The following is a 23702-nucleotide window of genomic DNA, read 5'->3' as shown; positions in this document are numbered from 1 at the left end:
CCTACCTCTGGCAGCTTGACTCGTCCTTCCACAAAGTGGCAACGAAGGGGTTCATGAGTGCAAAGGTGCCGATATTTACACCAGTGACACCGATAGGGGCTCTCCACACAGGACAGGCACCTGAAAAGAAAAAAGAAGAGGGGAAAATTGAGAGACTGAACATTCAAAGTTTTCTCTCTCCCTCCCTCCCTCCCTCCCTCCCTCCCTCCCTCCCTCCCTCTCTTAATGTCAAAGCACAGAGAAAATCCCCAACACAAAAGGAAAAAACTGGTAAGAAGTGAATGCTGCAATTATTTAATTATTTTTAAAACATTTTTTAATTATGATTTTTAACAAAACAAAACAAACGAACAAAAAACATAACAAATCCAGAAAACTGAAAATATAACAACATACTCTAAAGTCCTCAATTTCAAATATTACAATATTCTAGGGAGGAAAAAAAAGGAGAAAAAGAATAGGTTACACATAAATTTCAGTAAAAGCAGACCAGATATCCAAATATAAGTCCATTTGCAAGTGATGCCTATATACCGCTCTTTCAAATGTTGCTAATAGTGTTACGTCTTCAGTCCATTGCATTAGGTGGTGGTGAGCTTTTATTCTTCCGGTATCGTAATATCAGTCTTTTAGCAACTAAAAGGCTGCGAAAGTTACATTTACTAGGGATGTCGGGGATGTCCAACTGGGTCCAAGATTCTGTCACCCCCCCTCTTGCCCGCAATCCCCAGACTGTGCCCACTGAACCCCTGCCCTCACTCACCCCCACTCAGGCCATCCCAGACTCACCCTGACCCATCCGGCGAGCACCCACCATTTTGGCCCCCTTATTTTTTACAGAAAAAAGGGAGCATAAAACTGCACATATTTAAATATGTGCAGTTTGGAGCCGAGAAAACTTCATATGCACAATATTAGAGGCATCATGCCTCTAATATTGCACATATGAAGCTTCCCTGGCTCCCTTTTTTGTAAAAAAAAAATGAAGCTCCCCTTTTCATTAAAAAAGGTTGCAAAATGGTGGGCACTCATGAGGCGGCCCCAGGGTGATTCTGGGTGACTCGCCAAGCTCATGGGGGCTTGATCACAGGTCTGAGGGTGGATTAAGCGGGGGCAGTGCTGCAGCAGGCACCCAGAGAACCCGAGCTGGGTGGGTTCACACATCCTTACCATTTACACTGTCCATGGGTTAAAGAGCTTTCCAATATAAAATTTATCCATATAATAACTTCCTCCCCAAAGGAGGCAACTAATGGTCTCACATATCATAGCTATTCCCTCTGGCCTCAGAAACCTTTCATAGAAAGGATCAAGGATGATAAACCTCTCACCCCGTGGGCTGAATTCTATTTTGGAGAAACTCTCAGGGTGGGGGGCATTCCAGTGGTGGGGGAGGGGCTGGAGGCAAAAGCGGTGGGGCCAAAATACGAGCATATTTTAGCTTAAAGCTTTTAATCCCATTAAGAACTTTAAGCTACCTTTTAGAATGGGGGGAAAAACTGCGCAAATGCCTGGAAACTACCAAATGATGGGTGGTTGGGGAAAGTGGCCTTGGCCCTCAGTGGGAGCCCAGATTAGAAGCTGGGCTGGGTTAGGCTCCTGTGCCTGAGGTTCCGCACCCCTGAAATAGACAATCAAGTGAAAATGCAGCAAAATGTAGAACGTCAAGTTTCAAGGTACTAGTCCACATGGAATGCTTGGGAGCATGTGGGCTCAGAAGACAGAGGCAGACTCCAGTGTTCACGGTCTCTCTCCCGTGACAGCTCCTCATGCCCCACCCACTGTCCTGTCAATAAACACCCGCTCTGACTCAGATTTCAGCCTATATACATCAGAAACAATGTCCTATTCCCACCAACGGCGTACACACATTAAAAAAACAAAAAGGCTTTGGAGCTCCTTGAGTTATTTCTATCCCATTGCTATTCCTGATGCAAACCCAGGCACACTTCAACTCCCTCCCTTCTCGGGAAATCTCTCTCTACTTTAATCCCTCTTAGACTCCACTGTTCTTTAAATTGATAACAAGCGCCTGCTCTGATAAATCACATTAAAAATGGATAGTGTGTTGTAGTTTGTCAAGTCAGAAAGCAAAAGACACCATAAATATTTGAATGCCAGCGTATCTGGGTTGCCAGAGCTGTGTGTGTGCTCCTCCTCGCTTCCACCTGCGCTGCTGTTTGTCAACGCAGTGGAAACATGGAATAGGGTTTGGCATGGCTTATGGATTGCCAGAATGAAGCACAGCTGTCTTCTTGATGCATCTCGGATTGTGATTCACATGGCAAGGATGGCTGGTGAAAACTCGCCTGTGTTTGGAGCAGGGAACGCAGGAAAGGGTTTATGCTGCCTCTAAATATGCAACAGGCGCACCCTCGGACATGGGTGGGCAACTTGTGGCTCTCCAGATGCTTTGGCCTACAACTCCCATGATCCCTCACTATTGGCTGCCTTCCTAGCCCTACCTGGAGATGCAAAGGATTGAACCGGAGAGCTTCTACATGCAAAGCAGCTGCCCTGCCACTGAGCTACAGTCCCTCCCATGCACTTTCTGCTTCAAACTCAGCAGGGTTTGCTTTAAGTAGGTGCCACATCTATTTACTAACCTGAGAGTAGGGATGTCAGAGAAATCTGCTGCGGATTCAAATGAGGCCGGATTCTTTGGAATCTGGACTCAAGAATCCACAGCAGATTGGGACCACTTACATCTGCTCCAGGAGGACTGGAGGCGGAACGGCACTCGGCTGCTTCTTCCAGCCAGAGCCGTTCGCCTCCTCCCTGTCCCTGCTGATTTCCTTTAAAAAAATGTTATTTTTTTAAATGGCGATCGGGAGGATGTGCCCATAGACTGATATGCAAATAGAGTCATGAATCTTGCATATGTGTCCATAGGCTTATACGCAAGATTCATCGCCCTATTTTGTGTATAAGTCTATGGGCACATCCTCCCAATAGCCAATTTTTTAAAGACATTTTTTTTTAGGGATGTACGAAAGGGACTTACCTTTTGTGGATTATGTTGATGGTGGGGGGGAGGGGTTCCATCCCTCCCCCCAGAATCCTCGATGGGGGGGGAGGCGATCCGTTCCTCCCCCCGGAATCCTCAATGGCCAGCTGTGCTCTGCAGCAGCTCCGCGGAGCAGCCGGCCAGGCCCAGCCCAGCCCAGAGCCGTCCGCAGCCAGATTTCTGGCTGCGGAGGGCTCTGAGGAAAAAACAACAACAGCGTATGGAATTGGCGGCTACGGCTGCCACCATTTGCGTTCCTTATTTTTTGCCATCTAAATCTACATAAATATTTACGTAGACTATGACGGCGAAAATAAAGGGGAATGCAAATAGCGTAGCGGGTGCTATTTGCATAAATCTTTATGTAGGCTAAAACGGGGAATCAAAAAGGGATGCAAATAGCGCCCGCTATGCTATTTGCGTTCTCCTTTATTTTTGCTGTCATAGTCTACGTAAATATTTACGTAGACTAAGACGGCGAAAAATAAGGAACGCACATGGCGGCAGCCATAGCTGCCGCCATTTGCGTACTTTTTTTTTTAAAACCCACCCAGCCATGATAGGCTATGTAAAGATTTACATAGCCTATCACGTCGTGTTTTTTTTAAAAAAACCTAGCCATCTTTTCACGTCTTTTTTTCTTTTTTTTTTCTTTTACAGGACTGGAAACGATGGCAGCGGCAGCCAGTTGGAAGACCAGCCGCCACAGCCACCACCGCCGCCGCTGCTGGAGCCACCGGAGCCGCCGCCAACCGGAAGATCCGCCCCAGGTAAGTCTCATCCTGGGGGGGAACTGCGGGGGGCGGGGGGGGCAGGCCGTTCCGCCACGGAGTTCAGGGAGCCGAATGCACTGGCATTCGGCTTCACCAAGATCCATGGCGGAATTCTCTGCCATCCCTATTTTTTTTAAAGGCAATCGGCAGGGACAAGGAGGAGGCGAATGGCTCTGGCTTGCAGGAGGGAAGGTAAGCACCCCCAAGCCAGTTCTCCCCCCGGAATCTGAGCAGAGCAGAACCGTTCTGGAGGATTCTGGGGGGGGGAGGAACGGATCGCCTCCCCCCCCCACGGATTCCCCACCGGAACAGACGGTGGGGAATCTGTACACGCCTACCTGAGAGTAAAGAAACATACTTAGGCATGAATGAATTCAAAAGTCCCCTAATGTTCACCTTTTTCAGGAAGGGGCAACAGTTCAGGAGAAGAACATGTAGTCTGCTTGCGGAAGGTCCCAGGTTCAACCTTCAGCATCTCAGCTTATAAAAAGGAACCTCAGGCACCAGTCAATGGCTTAGGCCTCAGAAAGCCACCAGAGAAGACAGTGATGGGCTTCTTAGGGTCATCTGACTGGTCAATAAGGACATACTTGTTGTGGTTCACAGCATGAGACAGAAGTACCCTCAGAATGAGACAGCCACGCGCAGTAGGGCAGAGATGGGCAATCTGGTGTTTTCCAGATGTTTGCACAACTCCTATAAGCCCCAATAGTGTGGCCAACTGTCAGGGATTATGGAAATTGTAGTCCAAGGAATCTGGAGAGCACCAGGTTGCCTACTCCTTTAGAAGGGGAACATGGACTTACGAGTTGTGGACGCTGCAGTTGTAGAAGACAAAACTGGTGCTGGCAAAGGTCATGCCTGTTTCCTTGGATTTGAGCTGAAGTTGGACAATGTGGTGATCTCCTAGAAGGGAAAATAAAGGATGGTCATTCCATGAGTCACTGGAAAGTTGGAGTCAACCAATGAAACTGACTAGGAGGGCTTCAGCTTATGGGAGAGAAAGACTGCTTTTCCCCCTAGCATTACAGAAGAGGAAGAATATTCATTGTACATTCACAAGAAGATTTTCCTTGTGTGTCTGGCACAGAAGCCTTTGCATCTGCACTCAAAATACAGTCCCACTTTTATTCGTAATGAACACATTTTCTTACCAGCAGCTGGGATTGCTATGAAATTGCTTTATGTTGAGGCTGGAAACTATGGGTCCAAAGGAGATGTTTAGTGTGTTGGACCTCCACCTCTGCTTTGTACTTAGCTTTTTGGGCAGTATACTTGTACTTTGCCACATTCCCCATGGGAGCCATTTTGTGGTGGTGCCCAGGACAAATTGCCAAATTTGTCCATGACCCAAAAAGATTGCCTACCCAATCTCTAATGAGACTCCGTGGCCCATTTCTCTTCTCCAATCTCCCCTTTTAGAGATAGGGGAGACATTTGTTAAGTTCACATTTTAATATGACCAGACCGAATCTGCATTTCCTCAACTAATGTGCAAACTGGAATAATGCAGCTCTCTCATTAAAAACAAAACAAAACAAAAACAAAAACAAAAATGACAGACATTAGGGAAAACTGTGTAAAAATACATAAATATGAGAAAACACAAAAATTGTACATTAGGTGAAAATAGCATATAAATAGACATATAATAGGGAAGATTGCTTGGAAAAATGAGTACATTTTTTATTTAATTATTTATTTATTATTGCATTTATACCCCGCCTTTATTCCTCTTGCAAGGAACCCAAGGCGGCTTACGTTATCCTCCTCCTCTCCATTTTATCCTCACAACAACAACCCTGGGGAAGTGCATGCAAATTTTTGTCCCATGAAAATGCACACAGAAATGCATATGAATTTTCATCAGACCTGTTAAAAAATACACAAACTGATGTGGAAATGGGATGAAATGAACTTGCGCTTGAAAAAAAGTGAATGTTATAGAAAGTCCAATGGATTTGCCCAACCGCCCTGCAAGCCTTGTTGACTTAGAGCCTCCCTTTTCCTGTTCTTTATTCCACCACCCCATTCCAGTAGGAATAGGCTACAACATTATTCTCTCTCTCTCTCCGTTTCCTGCCCAACAGGCAGGGCTGCTGGTTGGAGGCAGTAATTGCAAGGATTTCCAAAGGAAGGTACCCATGTTTAATGCAAAACTTTGACCTGTTTGCCCTCCTCCCCCTCTGTAGTTTTCTTCCACACCTGAGAGAGTCATTAATCAATCATGCCAAAGGGATTTTGACAGCTCATCATCGTACGTTCACGCGTGCACATACACTCACGCATTCCTGCATACATTTTGCCAGTAACGTGCACCTCTGCTGCCCATCTGCCACTGATGACTTCGACAGCTCAGTTAAATGCTTTCTATTTAATAGTAGCAGTCACCCTCTTGCTGGAGACTTAAGGGCTAAAGAGATCAGTGAGAGCACAATTCATAGCTGTTTGCCCTGATGTTCAAAGTGGGGCAAAAGGAAGAGATTTTCTACTTGGACTCAGCACATCTAAGAAACTTCCTCCTCTTCTGTGTCTTATAACGATCTCTAAGAGCACCTTCCTGACTTCACAGAGAAACATTCTTGATAACCGGCCTACAAATGTAGGACTTATTTGCCCTGGAGACTCATCACAGAGCTAAACTTGATGGGTTGTTAAAAATGCATTCTTGCAATTAGTGTGTTTGCTTTTTCTTTTCAAAATGGTGCCTATGAGGGGCCCAATCAGGATTGGGTCTGTGATTCTTGGGCAGGGGGAGTTAACCCCTTCCACTTGGAACCAGTTGCACTGAAATCTCTCCAGTCCAAAGTGGGGGGGGAGGGGAATTTCTTTGGGACCATGAAGTATGTGTGTGTGTGTGTGGGGGGGAGTTAAACTTCCCATTACCAGGTACCCCATTTCCAATACTGATCATGTTCCTCCCTTCCATAGCTTTGCCCACCCCCAGTTTTAAATTTTTTGGGGTGAAATCCTATGCATGTTTAGACTGGCTGAGGAATGCTGGGAGTTGTAGGATTTCTGTCTGTCTAACCATGCATAGGATTGCAGCCCTTATGACGGCTAGCTTTGGATGGCCCTCGCTAAGCCTGTAAAAGAATGGGTCCTTAATATTTCTTATGCTGTAGCTGTTTCTACTGGGTTTTGCCATATGATGAGCTATGCACCACAAATGCCCAAGGAAGACCACCACTTCCCCATAATCTGCTGCTCTCAAGACCCCTGTAAATCCTTTGCCCTCAACACCAACTTAGGAGTGCCCTGGCTATGGGAGTAAATGAGCTTCAGCTTTGGGACTCACCATTCTCAGTGATGATCTTTGGCACTTCCTTGGCAGCTGGCGATTGGCATGTAATTTGGTTTCCCATCACCACGCCGTCCATTTCTGACAAGTCCCCAAAGGTGCAATTGACACCATCCGACAGCTCGGGCACATTGTAAGTCTTCAAAACCAGCTGCAGGAGAAATGGGAAAGAGTAGAAGCAGAGAGGTATGATGGCAGAGGCACGGCAAGCGGGGGAGACCTACACTGGAGGGATCAGAGCAAATGCCTCTTGTTGGATAGAGGCCTCCTTCGACAGAAAGCAGCAATCGGGGCAGAGGGAAGGAAATGCAGATGTAAACCCGAAGTGGCGCATGGCAATGCAAGGACTCCAGCTGTTGCTGCTAAAATGGTGCCGTGCTGGGGAGGTTCACCTGGGGGGGGCGTGGGGTGGAGTGCTCTGCCTCGTTCATGCAATGTGGGCAGTCTTTGGAATATGCCACGAAGACTCGAGGCTCGCCAGTACGAGTAGGTTTCCGAGGAAAGTGACTAGTTACTCACAAGAGGTACTCTGTGGACAACAGAGAAACTGTAATGCTCCAGTCTAACTCTCTACGCCTCCTCTCCTAGCACCACCAGCAGAGGGAGCTCTCTGTCACCAACAAGGTCCTGTGTATAAAGGAGTCTAGTTATGGATGTGGGTCAGCCACATTAAAAAATAAGATAAATTAAATGGGGAAAAATATTTGCTTCCTCTAGCAGCATGGCTTACATCATGTTTTCCTTAGGGGACCCCGCAAGTGGCTGTTTGTGCAAATGCATTGTGTACATCGGGGTGGGCAGAAAGTAGAGCTCCAGATGTTTTGGATTTCAACTCCCAGCATTCCTGACCATTGGCCATGCTGGCAGGGGCTTCTGGGAATTGAAGGCCAAAACATCTGGAGCTCTACCTTCTGCCTAACCCAGAGGTATTATATGGGTTGCAGATGCAAATCACTGCCTAACAAACCCATGAATTGCTATGTCTGTACTTGGACTACCATTTCTCATATGAAGGAGACCCAAAACATGACCAAAAGGATGTTGATTTTGAGGAGATGTTCAAGGAGCAACAGAAGCCATATCTTAGTCCAAAACAGAGCAGCCAGATATGGTCATGTTTCTGCTTGTGTGGGATCCTGCAGGGGGTCGGTGGGATTGTGGAAACTCAAACAGAGTTGCAGAAGCAATACAAAAGTGGAAGGTGAGGTAGTAGACAGTTGGATATGGCTCAGGATGGGGCGATTTGCTGCAGCAGGAGCGGTCAAAAATCCGAGCACTCCTGCTCAAATAAGAGTAGCCCCAATTTCAGGAGGGCACAGCTCCCCTTTGAGCTTACGGCCTTGGTCGCCTTGGTGGATGATATGAGGAGGGCTCTGGATAGGGGTGAATGCTCCTTCCTTGTTCTCCTCGACCTCTCAGCGGCTTTTGATACCGTTGACCACGGTATCCTCCTGGACCGCCTGGAGGGGTTGGGCATTGGAAACATTGTATTGCGGTGGTTCCAGTCCTTCCTCTCTGGCAGGTACCAGAGGGTAGCATTGGGAGAGGAGGTTTCGGACCCATGGCCACTTACTTGTGGGGTGCCACAGGGTTCCATCCTCTCCCCGATGCTATTTAACATCTATGTGAAGCCACTGGGGGCTATCATCAGGAGGTTTGGGGTGCAGTGTCATCAATATGCGGATGACACTCAGCTCTACCTCTCATTCAAATCTTCACCAAGGTTGGCCGTAGAATCCCTGTCCAAATGTCTGGAGACGGTGAGTGGCTGGATGGGGAGGAATAAGCTGAAGCTCAACCCTGACAAGACCGAGGTACTTTTGGTGGGAGACAAGAGGAGGCTGGGGGATGTTGACCTGGTGTTGAATGGGGTACAGCTACCCTTGAAAGACCAGGTCCGCAGCCTGGGGGTCATTTTGGACTCCCAGCTGTCCATGGAGGCTCAGGTGTCAGCTGTGAGCCGGACAGCGCTGTATCAACTCCATCTGATACGGCGGCTGCGCCCCTACCTTCCCGACCATCTGCTCCCATCGGTAGTACATGCCCTGGTCTCCTCTCGTTTAGACTACTGTAATGCGCTCTACATGGGGTTACCCTTGAAGACGGTTCGGAAACTGCAGCTGGTACAGAACGCGGCGGCTCGCCTGATTAAAGGCAGCCACCGGCGAGATCACATCACTCCAGTGCTGAAGGAGTTGCACTGGTTACCAGTTGTTTTCCGGGCCAAATTCAAGGTGTTGGTTTTGACCTTTAAAACCCTATATGGTTCCGGCCCAGCCTATCTTAAGGAGCGCCTCCAGCAACACCAGACAGGCCGCTTAACAAGATCAGCCTCGGATGGCCTTCTCTCTGTCCCATCAGCCAGGACAGCTAGACTGGTGGGGACAAGGGAGAGGGCCTTCTCTGTGGTGGCCCCCACTCTGTGGAACTCCCTCCCTAGGGAACTCCGTCATGCCCCCTCTTTAATGAGCTTCCGTCGTGCATTAAAAACGTGGTAATTTGGGGGTAAAAAAACGTGGCAGGCATTTGGGGTGGGTTAGGGTATTTTTTTTAAAAAAAAATTATGGTAAAATTTTATTGTTTAAAATTGTTTATGGTGGGTTGTACATCGCCCAGAGTGGCTGGGTGACCAGTCAGATGGGCGATTAATAAATTTAATAAATAAATAAATAAATAATAAATTACCCTCACTCAAGTTGGGGATTCTAAGTAGTGCTGATCTGAATTCCCCTCCCCCAACTTCAGCATGGACATTTTCCTCCATGCAAAAGTAGGGCGCATTTTTTGGAACTTTTACTGATGTAGGCACAAAAGGTAATAATTTTCAGTTGCATGTGGAGGGGAGGGGCATGCCATTCTTACTTATAGAAGAGGTAAGAGAAATTGTGCACTTCTGCATATAGAAATGCACAATTTTCCCACTGAAATGCACACTTCTCCAGTTCAAAAGGACAACAACAACAACAACAACAAACAGGTCACAGACAGAAGTGGGGGTAAGCTGAACTGAGCTTCAAAGTGAAGTTTGGAGAATTTTGGTGAGTAGGGATGGACAGACAGTTGCCAAGTCACCGCTGCTGCCTGCCCCTGCTCGCCAGGCCACGCAAGCCCTGGACAGCTCGGGGAGTGGTCTGGGAGCACCCCACAGCAGCTCACTTCTTGCTGTGAGCCGCCATTTTTACGGAAGATCAGGGCTTCATAATTTCTGTATATTTAATGTTGTCCAAAATGGCGGCCATACAGGGCCATCTCTGCAACATTAGAGGTGTAAAGGGGCCTTTTGTACCTCTAATGTTGTGGAAATGGCCCTGTAGGGCTGCCATTTTGTGCAACATTACATATATGGAAATTAGAAAGCCCTGTTATTCTGTAAAAATGGCGGCTTGCAGTGAGGAGTGGGAGGCTGTGGGGCGCTTCCGGACCACACGACACTCAGCAGCACACACATCCACGAGCAGTCTGTGGCTTGGCGAGTGGCTTCCAGGGGGGCGGAGGAGGGGGGAGTCCATCAGACACCACCCCGCTGTTGGGTGCTCACAACATCCCTATCGACGAGCTTATCTGGTTCTCTCCTTCCTAGTCTGCAATTTACTTATTTAAAAACTCCAGTCATGCAACTGCTAAATGCATGGATACTTTGGCCCTCAGAGTATGGTGCATAAGGCATGGGCATTCATAAGTAAGAAGCATTTATGTATGTGCCAAGGGGCATAAACAGAGTACAGCATTGCCAAACCTTCTTTTGTTCACACTGGGGAGGGAGGCATTAGGGATCCCTTTGCCTTTGTTTCAAGGTGAACACAGGAGAAAATAGCGGAAATGCATAAATAGGTAGATCCTCGGAATTCGGGAGTTACTAGTGGAGGTTAGATGAAAAGGCGCAGCCGACTATACTGAGCCCCCAGGTCACCATTTCCTGAGTGCAGAAAGTGCGCTTGGAAAGGAAGCCATTTCTGTTGTAAATCTGGTCATTTCTTTTTTAAACAAATCAGAGCCAAAATTTCTCAGAGCATATTTTCCTGAGCGGGTGTGTGTATTTTTTTTTTTTTTTAAATTCTCAACAACCTCTCCCCAACCCAGAAAAGGAAGACTACTTTGCAGAATGCTCTCTGAATAGTTGTCCGTTGTTGTGCTGGCTACTCTTTCACACCCCCACTGTGCCCAGGAATGGCACTAGGCCCAGGGCCTTGAGGAGGATGCGAAATGGTGGCCAGGCTGCCAATGGAGTTGTTCTCATTGAAAGAAAAGACAGAAAGAAGCTATGCAGCTGCCACTGATAATGCTGAACTCCACCTCTGAGAAACTGTTGGAGAATGTCCTCCCCCTGGAAAAATGTGGTGAAACGGCCCTTCCAACCTCTCTGCCCACAAACAGGGAGGAGAATTTCAAGAGGCCATTCATGCACAGCTCTATTTTAAAACTTTGAATAAACACCCTTAATCGAAGCAGCTCTTGGAGAAAGAGGTTTGTGTTGATCACCTTGGCCATCTTACAGAGCAATTCATCCAAATGACCCATTGACACCATGTGTTCTGCACAGACTCCGTGGTGGGAATCACCTCATGATGGGAAAACCTAAAACTGCTTTCCATTTAACAGGCAAAGCCGGCCCTTGGGCTCCCTTGCTTTGCCGCATTACCCTGTGGGAAGCCACAGACTTTTTTGCCTGGGATGCTGGCATAGTAAATAACAAAACATCCCTTACCAGGTAGCTTGGGAGTAGGGATGCTGGAGAAATTTGAGATGGACTAAAATAAGTTTGGATTTCCAAGAATCCAACCTGGGGAATCTGCTGCTGAGTGACCCTCTCAGGCCATGTGGAGTCTGTGGACTTTTGGAATTTTTTTTATTGTACTTTCCCAACATGTATGCATATTTATTTGTAGGAAAATACACAAATTTCTGCTGAGGAAAAATTGAATGGGGGACAATATGCTAAATGTTACATAGGAAGGTAAGTTGTGTACATTCTTACAAACCCTCTTATGTAATTATTTGCATATTTTTTCTGCATTATGAAAAAAAAATCACACCCATCTGTGAGCGGACGATGGAACAAAAGGCACCTGACAATCTGTGAAACACAGACGGAGCAGATTTTACACAGTCCATACATCCCTACTTGGGAGTAGGCAGAGCAGTGCGGAGTGGTAGAATGCAGAGGAAAATCTGAGAGGTGGAGCTGCCCATCAGAAATGAGATGGGGAGCAGGGAAATGTCACATAAATAGCTTGTGGCAGAGGAGGAAGATTTTGATCTTGGGTGTTTTAGCAAAAGGCAGGTAACTGGAGAGAAGGCGAAGAGGAAGGAAGAATTAGAGCCGATTAGGGCCTTATGCAAAATGGGGCAGTAGAAATCTGGATAGCATCACTTCAGACTGCATGGTGGGGTGTCAGGATGTCGAGGGCTTCTCCATGTAAAAAGCAGACCAAAACATGAGTATTTTGAAGGGACACTTCAGAGAGAGACAAAGAGACAGAGGCAGAAAGAGACATTTAGCATAGCTCTCTCCCTGATGTGTCTTTCTGCTACTTATAGGTAAGGATACTCAAGGATCTCGTTCAGTCCACATTTAAGCAAACCAACCTGATTCCCAACTTCCCAGACTAATATGCAGATCAGAACCCAGTTATTCTTTGGTTCTTGCACTTCTCTGAATTTTGCAATGCAAGTCCTGGCTCAAAAACATACTGAAATGTGTACAATATGAGTAATTTAGGTTAAATACATAGAAAGAAGTGTATTTTAGGGTAAAGTGTGAAAAAATGCATAAAAAATAAAGAAATAAAGGCTTGAAATCCCCCTTCAATTGGGGGGGGGGGTGTCCCAGGGTTGTTTGGGAAAACTGGGAAAAATGCTGTTTTCCTGATTTTTCTGTTTTTTCCCCCAGGGTTTTCCAGGTCTTCACATCTCCGGGAAAAATACAATGAAAAATAATGTGTGTGTGTGTGTGCATGCATGCACGTGTGTATGAGTACGTGTTTTAAATTGCAGATTGATGAAGAAATGCTATGGAACAGATGTATAAATGTTACCACTTCTGTCTTCTCCCTCTGGAGATCAGCTCTCAGAGCCAGTTGACGCTATGAACAAAATCATATAGTAAAGCTATCCCTGGAATGTAACACTCCAAATTGCAGATATGAATCCTTTCTTCCCTTTGGCGGGGGGGGGGGGGAGCACCTTAAACATTAAAAAAAAAACAGCACACCAAGGGTGGGATGGAACTTCACTAAAATATATGTGTCTTCCTGATTTTCTGCTTGCAAAGAGTTTCTCCCCCATGGGGTGACATTTAACCATGGAAGCCATCCCTAGGGCCTGAGTTACTTGAATGCTGACATGAACAGATCTGGTCCACACCTCTCACACTGCCTAGTGATGGGCAAACTTACCCTGAGTGAATTCATTTCATTATTGACTCAGAAAGAAACCAATCTGTCCATGTGAGCTCGGACGAGAGCTCTCCTTCGGTATGAAATCTTGTTTGTATTAAGTGTTTGTGCAGAAGCAATATCAAGGTGCATCTTGGGAGCTGTCACCACGTTATGTGGGCCCTTTCTGATTGGTTGTTTTCACGCGGCCTGACTGCGTGATGATGTCCTGTGATGTTCACTTGCCATTGCCAGTATGAATATGAAGAGGGATGCTGCGAGGTCCTCCACCTCTTCCTCCTCCTCTTCCTCCTCCTCCTTGAGGCACCATCAGTGATGATGAGGGAAGCAGCTCATGAAACGGCTTCATGTAAGTTTTTTTGGGGGGTGTAGGTGGTGGGCCAACTGAGAATTTAGGTGTGGGGCAGAATCTGTGCACTAGTTTACTTCACATTCTCCGATGCCTGCAATTACTTCCAAATTTAATAGCAAATTCGTAATACATCAATCAATGCAAGTTTGTTACAAAGGTGAGCATTATGAACAGACACATTTCAGCCCATGAGCTGTCTAATTATGAAATTCAGCAGCATCACTAAGACTAATGTGTGGACTGAGATGTAGCTATCCATCAGCTTTTTCTCTGAACATTGTGATGTAGTTCCCCTGCCGCCATGAAGCTCTGCCCCATTCCGCTAAGCTCCACCTATGAGGCACCGCCCTTCCAATCCTGGGCTGTGCCTTCTGAGTCTCAAGGCCTAAGCCGCAGGAACCACCTGGTAACCCAAGATGGGAGAAAGTGGGATGGGCAGTCAGAGTGAGGCTTTGCAGTCCAGGGTGTGGAGGGAGCAGGACTAGCCTGCTACAATTATCACATCCCTGCAGTGCTTTGTGACTATTTGTGTTGCCTAGTAACCTCTTGCTCCTTCCCCTCCCTGTAACAGCAGCATCACTACAAATGTGAGGAAGATGAAAACATACACAGAGCAGCCAAGGACAGCCTTACAGCCTTAGGTTTACTGAATGTGAAGAAGTGAGCTAGCTAGTAAAACCGGGGAGGACTCCACCTCCCATTAAGTGCTCAGGTGAACAGACTTCCCCCACCCCAAAATCTTCAAGAGTCCTTTCAGTTCAAGGCCTAGTTCTCACTGAGGCCATAAACCTGTGACTGGGCTGGACCACTTTAGTCTGCATAGAGGGCAAGTCATCATGACAGTGAATTCTCTTCTCCATACAAAATAATTGTCTGCACATAGTAATCCAGAACGTCTTTGACAAGGGTTTGAGCCTAGCTTTATCCCTGGTTTCTGGTTTCTCTGTATGTGTGCATTTGTGTGTAGCCAACGATATGCTGCCCTTCTTGACACCTAAAATTAGCCACCTGAAGCAGCCAAATCACTCTGCCTAATGGGAGGACCGGCCCTGTGAGGCTCAGCAGCCACCAAAATGCATGGTAATTTCTTTTTTCTTCCCGTTGACAAATTGCCAGGGGCACCTTTGCTACATCCCAATCACCTCCCACCCACACTGAACCAGAACCTCAGCAGAAATTAGCTTTCTTTGCAAAAATCTGGGTATCTTGTAATCGCCTTTAACCCAACCTGGTGCCCTCCAAATGTTTAGGACGTCATTTCCCATCATCTCCAGCCAGCATGGCCAATGGTCAGGAATCCTGGGAGTTGTAGTCCCAAACATCTGAAATGCACCCAGTTGGGGACAGCAGTTTTAACGGAAAATTTGTCTACATAAAATAAAATATGATGTGACGTTAGAAAGAACATTGGCATGTATGTGTAGTCAGTGTGGGTGGGTTAGGGTATTGGGGTGGGTTAGGGTATTTTAGAAAATGTTTTTATTGTATAATTTTATTGTTTTAAACTGTTTTATTGTACGCTGTAGATTGCCCAGAGTGGCTGGGTGACCAGCCAGATGGGCGATTAATAAATTTAATAATAAATAAAATAAGTGTGGTGTAGTGGTGAGAGTGTTGGACTGGGAGCCGGGAAATCTGGGTTCTAGTCCCCACTCAGCCACAGAAACTCACTGGGTGACTTTGGGCCAGTCACAGACTCTCAGCCCAACCGACCTCACAGGGTTGATGTTGTGAGGATAAAACGGAGAGGAGGAGGATTATGTATGCCACCTTGGGTTCCTTAAGGAGGGAAAAAGGCGGGCTATAAATGCAATGAATAAATAATAAATAAATATTTGTTGGAGAGAAAATAGCTTAAAAAGAGTGCGTGGCTCTTCTATCAGATACTGGATGCCTTGTCATAATCTGAGTAAGGCAAAGGGTTATTTGATGAAAGCAATAAAAAATAAAAAAACGTATTAGAACTGTGATGGGAAATTACCTACTTATTATCTCTTCCCCTTCTTCTGATTCTGATTTTTATTGAGTTGTTTGTATGCACACTATATTTTTATATTATGTTCTTATGTTTGCCATCATTTTTCAGTATAAGAGTATAAAAATAAAGAAAACGGTTCTCTATAAAAGATAAAAGAGCCCCAGCCCCGGCTTTGCATGCAGAATGTCCCAGGTCTAAAAAATTCCCATCATCTCCAGCCAGGGCTGGAAAAACTCCTGCCTGAATGTCCAAAGAGCCACTGCTGCCAGTCAGTGTCGACAGTATTGGGCTAGATGGACCATGGGTCTGACTCAGCATAAGGCAGCTTCTCCACGTTCCTAGCTGTACTTGCCAAGACAATGTCCTGAGAATGCTAGAGAGCCACCTTATGTCCCAGCCCTTTGGGACATGACTATAGATGCTCCATGGATTTCGATGGGTCTAGGTGTATTGAACTCTGCATAGCATCGGGTTGTTTGAGACCCATTCAGACTGACCAGTGATATCAGCAGGTGAATAAATCACTTCCATCAGGGTTGGATGTACTGCTTAAAATTAAAAGGAATATTAAGTTGTCTGGTAAGAACAGGGGGAGGCAGAAACAGGGGGCTGAGATGCCTGTGGGGATGAACAATAAGGCCACCATGCTTACCATCACACTATATTGGGAGACGGAGATGTTGTTGGGATGGACGGTGAGTCGGACACATTGCTTCATCTCAGAGGAAAACCTCCTGGGCTCGGTGGACCGTTCACATTGTTCTTTCCTTGTGCACCTGAGAGAAAGACAGAGAGAGGGGGGCAGGGGGAGAAGAGAAACAAAACAGGCTTGAAAAGTGTATGCCAAAAGTCATCCAAGAGGTTGAAACAAGTCTGGTGGAGTTATTTCCCTGCTTCACTTTGGTTAGATCAACCATCAAGGGTAGAGTTAGCCAACAGTTGCTTAGGCCAATCTTCCCCAACTTCCAGATGTGTTGGACCACAATTCCCAGAAAACCCAGCCAGCATGAGAGCTGTAGTCCAACATGTCTGGAGGGACCCAGTCTGGGAAAGCTAGCTTAAGCTTTCATGGGACAAAAGGGAGCTGTGGTTTATATAAAGAAAAACATTTCACCCAAAACGTTGGTTTGCAAATGCACCCGTCCATTTTGGCAATAGTTCAGGGGTGGACTACAAAATGAGGCAAAAATGTTCTCCCATTCAGTGCGGGCAGGAAGTACTGCCCTCACTCTGACTGGGCAACACATCTTCATGGACCTAAATCTGATTAGGTATATGACCTCATGATGTCATCACACTAGCTCTTGGATCCCTAAGCCAGTGTGATGTAGTGGTTAGAGTGTTGTACTGGGAGTCGGGAGATCCAGGTTCTAGTTTCCAGTCAGCCATGGAAGCTCACTGGGTGACTTTGGGCCAGTCATAGACTCTCAGTCCAACCTACCTCACAGGGTTGTTGTTGTGAGGATAAAATGGAGAGGAGGAGGATAATGTAAGCTGCCTTGAGTTCCTTGCAGGAGGAAAGAAGGTGGGATATAAATGAAATAAATGAATGAATGAATAAATAAATAATTGGCTATTGTCATCACACTAGCTATTGGATCCCTAAATGGCTAGATCACATATTCAGCGAGAATTACCCTCAAAGTAGCTGCCAAGGAAGTCCATGGAAAGGTGTAAAAAAAGAAGAAAAAAGTAAGTTTTGTAGAAGTTCTGGAGCCCAGGAAATCCAACTTTCACACCAAAAATGTTCAGTCATGAAAATTCAGTGCATTTCTGCTATACACCCCACGAACAGAAGTAGGCTAACAGAGATCCTGCCAAAACTAGTGGGATTTATGAGCATGAGGAAAGACCTTAGGTGAGCAAAGCATATTCTAGAATCTGCCCTCTCTGAATTACCTCCTTTAAAATGGAAAGGGTTGGTTAAATAACACATGCTTGATATAATCACCACTGCTTACTGTTACATGTATTCCTTCTTGTATTCCATAGCCATGCCGGGGGGGGGGGGGATTAGGGATATACAGACTGCGTAAAATCCACTCCATCTGTGATTCACAGATTGTCAGGTGCCTTTTGTTCTGTCATCCATCCACAGACAGATGTGAATATATTTTTTTCGGCATGAGGAAAAATACGCAAAAAATTACATAAGCATTTATGTAAGTATTTGCATAATTTACCTTAGTGCATAACATTTAGTGTATTGTCCCCCATTCCATTCAACATTTCCTCAGCAGAAACTTATGTATTTTCTTACAAATTTATATGTGTACATTTCGGGAAAGTAAAAAAAAAAGTCATCCAGAAGTCCATGGATTCCATGCGGCCTGAGGGGGGTGCTCCACGGCAGATTCCGCAGGTTGGATTCTCCTAGGGAGGGGGTAGGCTCTCCCACACTAGAGGCGTTCAAGACGAGGCTGGACAGCCATCTGTCAGGGATGCTCTGACTTGGATCCCTGCATTGAGCAGGGGGTTGGACTCGATGGCCTTGTAGGCCCCTTCCAACCCTACTATTCTATGATTCTATGATCTATGAAATCCGAGCTCATTTTAGTCCATTTCAAATTTCTCCAGCATCCCTAGTTAAAGTATTATCATTTTATATATAAAATCTGATTAAATGTTTTAGATGAGGCCACCTCTGCCTACCTGGAGAAATGCCAGAGCAAGGAGCTCTGACATCCATCATGTAGCTAAATGTTATTGGTTGCATGGCAGGATGATGTCGTCACACTAGCTATAGGATCCCTAATTTGTTGAACCACACAGCATGGATACTTTTGGTGCATGTGCATGCGTGCGTCTCTGTAGGGGGGGGAAGTTCAGTTGTCCACCCTGTTGATGGGAGACACCATCACTCATGCCATTTTGAAAGCATCATGGCACCACCTGTTAGAGATGGTCGAAAGTCCCTTACCTGGTCCCGCAGCTGTTTTCGGTGGGGGGGGAGGTGCTCTGTTTCTCCCCCTGAAATTCTTGGTGGGTGGGGAGGCACTCCGCCCCTCACCGCCAAAATTCTGGCCAGGGGGGAGGTGCCCCGCCCCTCCCCGCCAAAATTCTGGCCAGAGGGGAGGCGCCCCATCCCTCCCCACCGAAATTCTGGCCGGGGGGGAGCGCCCCATCTCCCCGGCTGCGAAAGAAAAAAGTAAAGTGTAAAAAAAAAGAAAAAGTGATAGGCTACGTAAAGATTTACGTAGCCTATCATGACTAGATTTTCAAAGTCAGCCATGATAGGCTATGTAAATCTTTACATAGCCTATCACAGCTGACTTTGAAAAAAAATAAAAGCACGTATGCAAATGGCGGCGCCCATGGGCGCCGCCATTTGCGTTCCTTATTTGGGCACAGGTAGTCTACGTAAAGATTTACGTAGACTATGGTGAAAATAAGGGCAACGCAAATAGCACTTTTTTTTTCTTCAAAGTCAGCCATGATAGGCTACGTAAAGATTTACGTAGCCTATCACGGCTGACTTTGAAAATCTAGCCGTGATAGGCTACGTAAATCTTTACGTAGCCTATCACGTTGTTGTTGTTTTTTTACACTTTACTTGAAAATGGCGGCAGCGGCAGCCGGTCGGAAGACTGGCCGCCGCCGCCACTGAAACGCTGCCGAACCACCGCTGGGACCCGCCGCCGCAAGGGACATTCGCGCGAGATAAGTCCCATCCCGGGGGGGGCGGGGGGTGTCGGAGAATTTCCCCACCAATTTCGGGGGGCCGAATGCGTTGGCATTCGGCCTCCCGGAGATTCGTGGAGAAATTCTCCGACATCCCTACCACCTTTATCACCCACGAGTGACAAGATGTGGCACCCAGAAGCAGTAAGGCATTGCTTGAATCATCAAGAAGTGATGTGACATTAGGGCCGGCAAGATCACAAAGGCCACACCATTGTGCCATGTTAGGGGTAGGGATGGATGGACTCACCTCTGTCCAGGGCGCAGGGGCGCTCAATGAGCCGCACCCCCACTCGTGCGGCACGGACCCACTCGACGAGCCTCCCTGCTCGCTCCACCCCTGCTGAGCCATGCAAGCTACCCTTCCTCTGTGCGCCAAGGATCCAGCAGTCAAGCCCTTGTACTTTATGTGCACAAGGGCTTGACTGCTGGAGTCCTCGGAGCTGTGTACCTCCAAAGTGCTCTAGCCCTCTCCTCATTACGAGGTGGAGAGGGCTAGATGGTTTGGGGCTCTGAGGCCTGTCCTGCCCCTGCTGATTGTCAAAGGCTTCCTTGACAGCCTGTGGAGGCAAGAGGACTCCTCAGCGCCGCACCCCCCCCCCAAGCCTTCTAGCCCTCTCCTTACAAGGAGGCCAGGGCTAGAGTGCTTGGGGCTCCTTGGCCCATCCTGCCCCTGCCAGCTGTGAAGGGCTTCCTTGACATCCAGCGGAGGAAGGAGTAGTCCTTGCTGCCACTCCCAGCCACTTGCTGAGATCTAGGGTCCCCACGGCTCGGCAAGTAGGGACCTGGGGACCGGGACCGGGGAAGCCTGCCAGCCTCCTGGACCAACCCAAGCTGTAGCAACATCCCTGATTGGGAGAGTGTTTGTTTTCTGAAAAGGAAGTTGCAAGTTTTGGGAGACAGATCAAGCAAAGGGATGCATAACCTTAATAGGCTCAGAAGAGGCAGAGATACGTGAGCTGAAGGAACGCTCAACCTAGCTACTGGGGTCTAAGCCAGGGGGTGAGGGTAGCAAGGAAGTATGGTTCTTTACAATAACCTTCTGCAAAAACAAACCCCATTGCTTATCCCCAGTCAAACAATTTCCTACTCTCCCTCTGTTTAAAGAATGTTTTCTAGAAAAAGAAGCCCTGGTTTTGGTAGGTTTCCAAGGAAGAAGTCTCCAAAGCTGGAGAGCAACCACCAAGCATGCCTCTCTAAGTGCCCTCACCTATTGTACCTGATGTAAATCAAGATACTGCACTTAGAGAATGGCTGACAGTTCCCAGGGAAGGAAGCAGTTATGGTTCTTATCATATAACCAACATGCCTAGTGGGCGCCAGGTTAATATAAAAGGACAGCTCCAACACTTAGCTAATTATCATCCATTTAGCTAATGTACCAAACCTTCAAAGGTGGCTTCAATGGATTCTTCTGTTATTAGCAGCAATATTGGCCCCATTAAAATCCACTCTGAAGCTTAAGTATGAGAGTTAAATGATTCACCCTCTCCCAAACTTTGATGTTTCTCTTGCCAAGTTATGCGCATCTAGCTGGAGTCGAAGGAGGAATTCCAAAGGAAAGTGCATAGCATAAATGCAGATTCAAAAAGTCAGCACCACCAGCACCTGTGAAAAAATGGGCAGAGTGGACACAGCCGGACACTGCTGACTTTGTGGAGCTCCTGGGCTTGATTTGCTGATGTGGCAGAATAAACTGCTCCACTTCAGTCTGCAGGTAGGGGAATATTTGGAGATGGGGGGCACCCCATACAAATCTAAGATCACCACAGCAGGCAAAAAGATGGCACCCTTGGAGAGCCACAGGAAAGGCCTTGGGGGACTGCATGCCGCCCCAAATTGTAGGCTGTGTACCCCTAGTTTAAAGCTCAACTGAAATCTGAACTAAACTCGTTGATGTAGCACCGTTCCCAGGGGATTTGTGTTAAATTTGTGCTTGGAGCTGCCCCTTTTTGACATGTAATTCCTTTGCTGAGGGAACTGCACTGGCTGCCTATTTGCTACTGGGCCAGGTTTAAGGTATTTGTACTAGTGTACAAAGCCCTAAACAACTTTGGACCAGTATACCTGAGAGAGCGCCTTCTCCCTTAAAACCTGCCTAGTCACTGAGGTCATCAGAGGGCATGTTCTTTGTGGTTCCATGTGGACCTATGGTCCAACTGGAGTCCACCAGGAGAAGAGCCTTCAATGTGGTGGCACCTTTCTTGGAATTTCCTGACCCTGGAGGTCAGGCAGGGATCAACTAGGGGTGTATGAAACATACTCAACAGTCCGTTGGGGGCATCCACGGGGGGGGGGAGGTGATCCGTCCCTCCCCTCGGAATCCGCCCTGCTGGACTTGCATCCGCCACAAGGCTGCAGACGCAAATGGCGTCTGGCTTAGCCGACGCCATTTGCATCCCTGCGCTTTTCGGTGATAGGCTACGTAAATATTTACGTAGCCTATCATGGCAAAGAGCAGGGATGCAAATGGCGTAGCCGACTGGGACGCAAATGGCATAGCCAACAGGGACGCAAATGGTGTAGCCGACAAATGGCGTCAGCTACGCCATTTGCATCCCTGCTCTTTGCTGTGATAGGGTACGTAAATATTTACATAGCCTATCACCAAAAAGCACAGGGATGCAAATGGCATTAGCTACGCTGGACGCCATTTTCATCCGCAGTCCAGGGCAGCGGATGGACGGCAGCAGACGGACCCAGACGGACTGGCTGGCAGCAGGTAGGGTCCGTCCAGGGAGGATTTCAGGGGGCGGTGGGGGGGAGTAGTCCATTCTGCCATGGACTCAGGGGGGGCGGATTCTAAAGAATCTGGCCTCTTTGGAGTCTGTGGCGGATTTCTCCACCATCCCTAGCATCAACACTGTGCTGTTTCTGGCACCTCCTGAAAACAGTACTGTTCCAGGAGGCATTCCTTAATTGAGCAGTCATGGCTTCTATTGGTATTCTGTTTTTTAAAATAGCATAATTTTAATCTGGTGTTTTAATCTTTTTATCCTTTTACTGTTTTAGCTCGTGTGTTCACCATTCCAAAATATGTTCTAGATATGGAATGGTATACAAATATAGTAAGTAAGTAAGTAAGTAAGTAAGTAAGGCTCCTGCCAGGTGCTCAGATGGACACTGCTGCTGTGAAACCTGCAGTGGTAGTGGGGAAGAAAGATGAAGAAAAAAAGACGGCGAGCTAAGTGATCGGTTCTGGAGTAATTTTTGCTCTCCCTTCTCAACATTTGGCTCCGTGTTAGTCCTAAGGCAGACACCATCCAGAAAAAAGGAAAACCCTGCAAAGTTTCAAAGGGAATCTATGTCCCATTAGCTTTTGCTACTTGTGCTCCTCACTTAGAGAGGATTTTAATGCTGTGTCTCCAGAGGAGGGTGGCGAGGATAAAATGCTAGCAGCCTCCACGTGTGAGGGAACCTCTGTTCTCTGAGCAAATGCAAGTGGGCAATTACCGCTCAGTGCTTGTGCTTGCCTGTCTTGAGTTAACCATATATAACATGAGCTCACGAAAATGTTGGAAAGAGGTTATGTTGGAAAATGCAGAGTGAACCTCCAGGTCAATTCTGGAAAGAAAGGCCATTTTGATGGATGTCAACAAATCTGGTGCACTGCCAGACCCGAGCCATGCATAGTAGCCAGAGGGGAGTGTTGTTGTTCAGTCGTTAAGTCGTGTCTGACTATTTGTGACCCCGTGAACCATAGCATGCCAGGCTTTCCTGTCCTGTGCTCTCTCCCAGAGTGTGCTCAAGTTTTAGGGATGGACAAAAGTCCCTTACCTGGTCCCACAGCTGTTTTCTGGGGGGGGAGGTGCTCCGTTTCTCCCCCCAAAATTCTGGCTGGGGGGGAGCGCCCTGCCTCTCCGGCCACAAAAAAAAAAAGTTACGTAAAAAACAAAAAAAGACATGATAGGCTACATAAAGATTTACGTAGCCTATCATGGCTAGATTTTCAAAGTCAGCTGTGATAGGTTACGTAAATCTTTACGTAGCCTATCACGGCTGACTTTGAAAAAAAAAAAGCGCGTACGCAAATGGCCGCGCCCATGGGCGCGGCCATTTGCATTCCTTATTTGGGCACGGGTAGCCTACATAAAGATCTACATAGACTACGGTGAAAATAAGGGCAATGCTATTACTTGGAAATGGCGGCGGCGGCAGCCGGTCAGAAGACCGGCCGCCGCCGCCGAACCGCCGCCGGGACCCGCGGCCACAAGA

General features: G+C 47.1%; 1 protein-coding gene across 1 annotated transcript in view; it reads right to left on the bottom strand.

The window, feature by feature from the left end:
• The window catches only part of PLXNA4 (plexin A4), an 820970-nt gene that overhangs the window by 214763 nt on the left and 582505 nt on the right, over positions 1-23702 (bottom strand). The window contains exons 5-8 of the mRNA XM_084809045.1: positions 16459-16582; positions 7079-7232; positions 4587-4686; positions 6-120 (exon numbers count right to left, since the gene is read on the bottom strand). Coding sequence (XP_084665171.1) covers positions 6-120; positions 4587-4686; positions 7079-7232; positions 16459-16582 — 493 coding nt within the window. The remainder of the gene's footprint in view (positions 1-5; positions 121-4586; positions 4687-7078; positions 7233-16458; positions 16583-23702) is intronic.

Source organism: Heloderma suspectum, chromosome 7, assembly GCF_057233095.1.
Source record: "Heloderma suspectum isolate Gila_16-S chromosome 7, 16-S_ref, whole genome shotgun sequence".
Taxonomy (NCBI): Eukaryota; Metazoa; Chordata; class Lepidosauria; order Squamata; family Helodermatidae; genus Heloderma; species Heloderma suspectum.
Note: the sequence above shows the minus strand (reverse complement) of the source record. Positions and strands in the feature narration are given on the sequence as shown.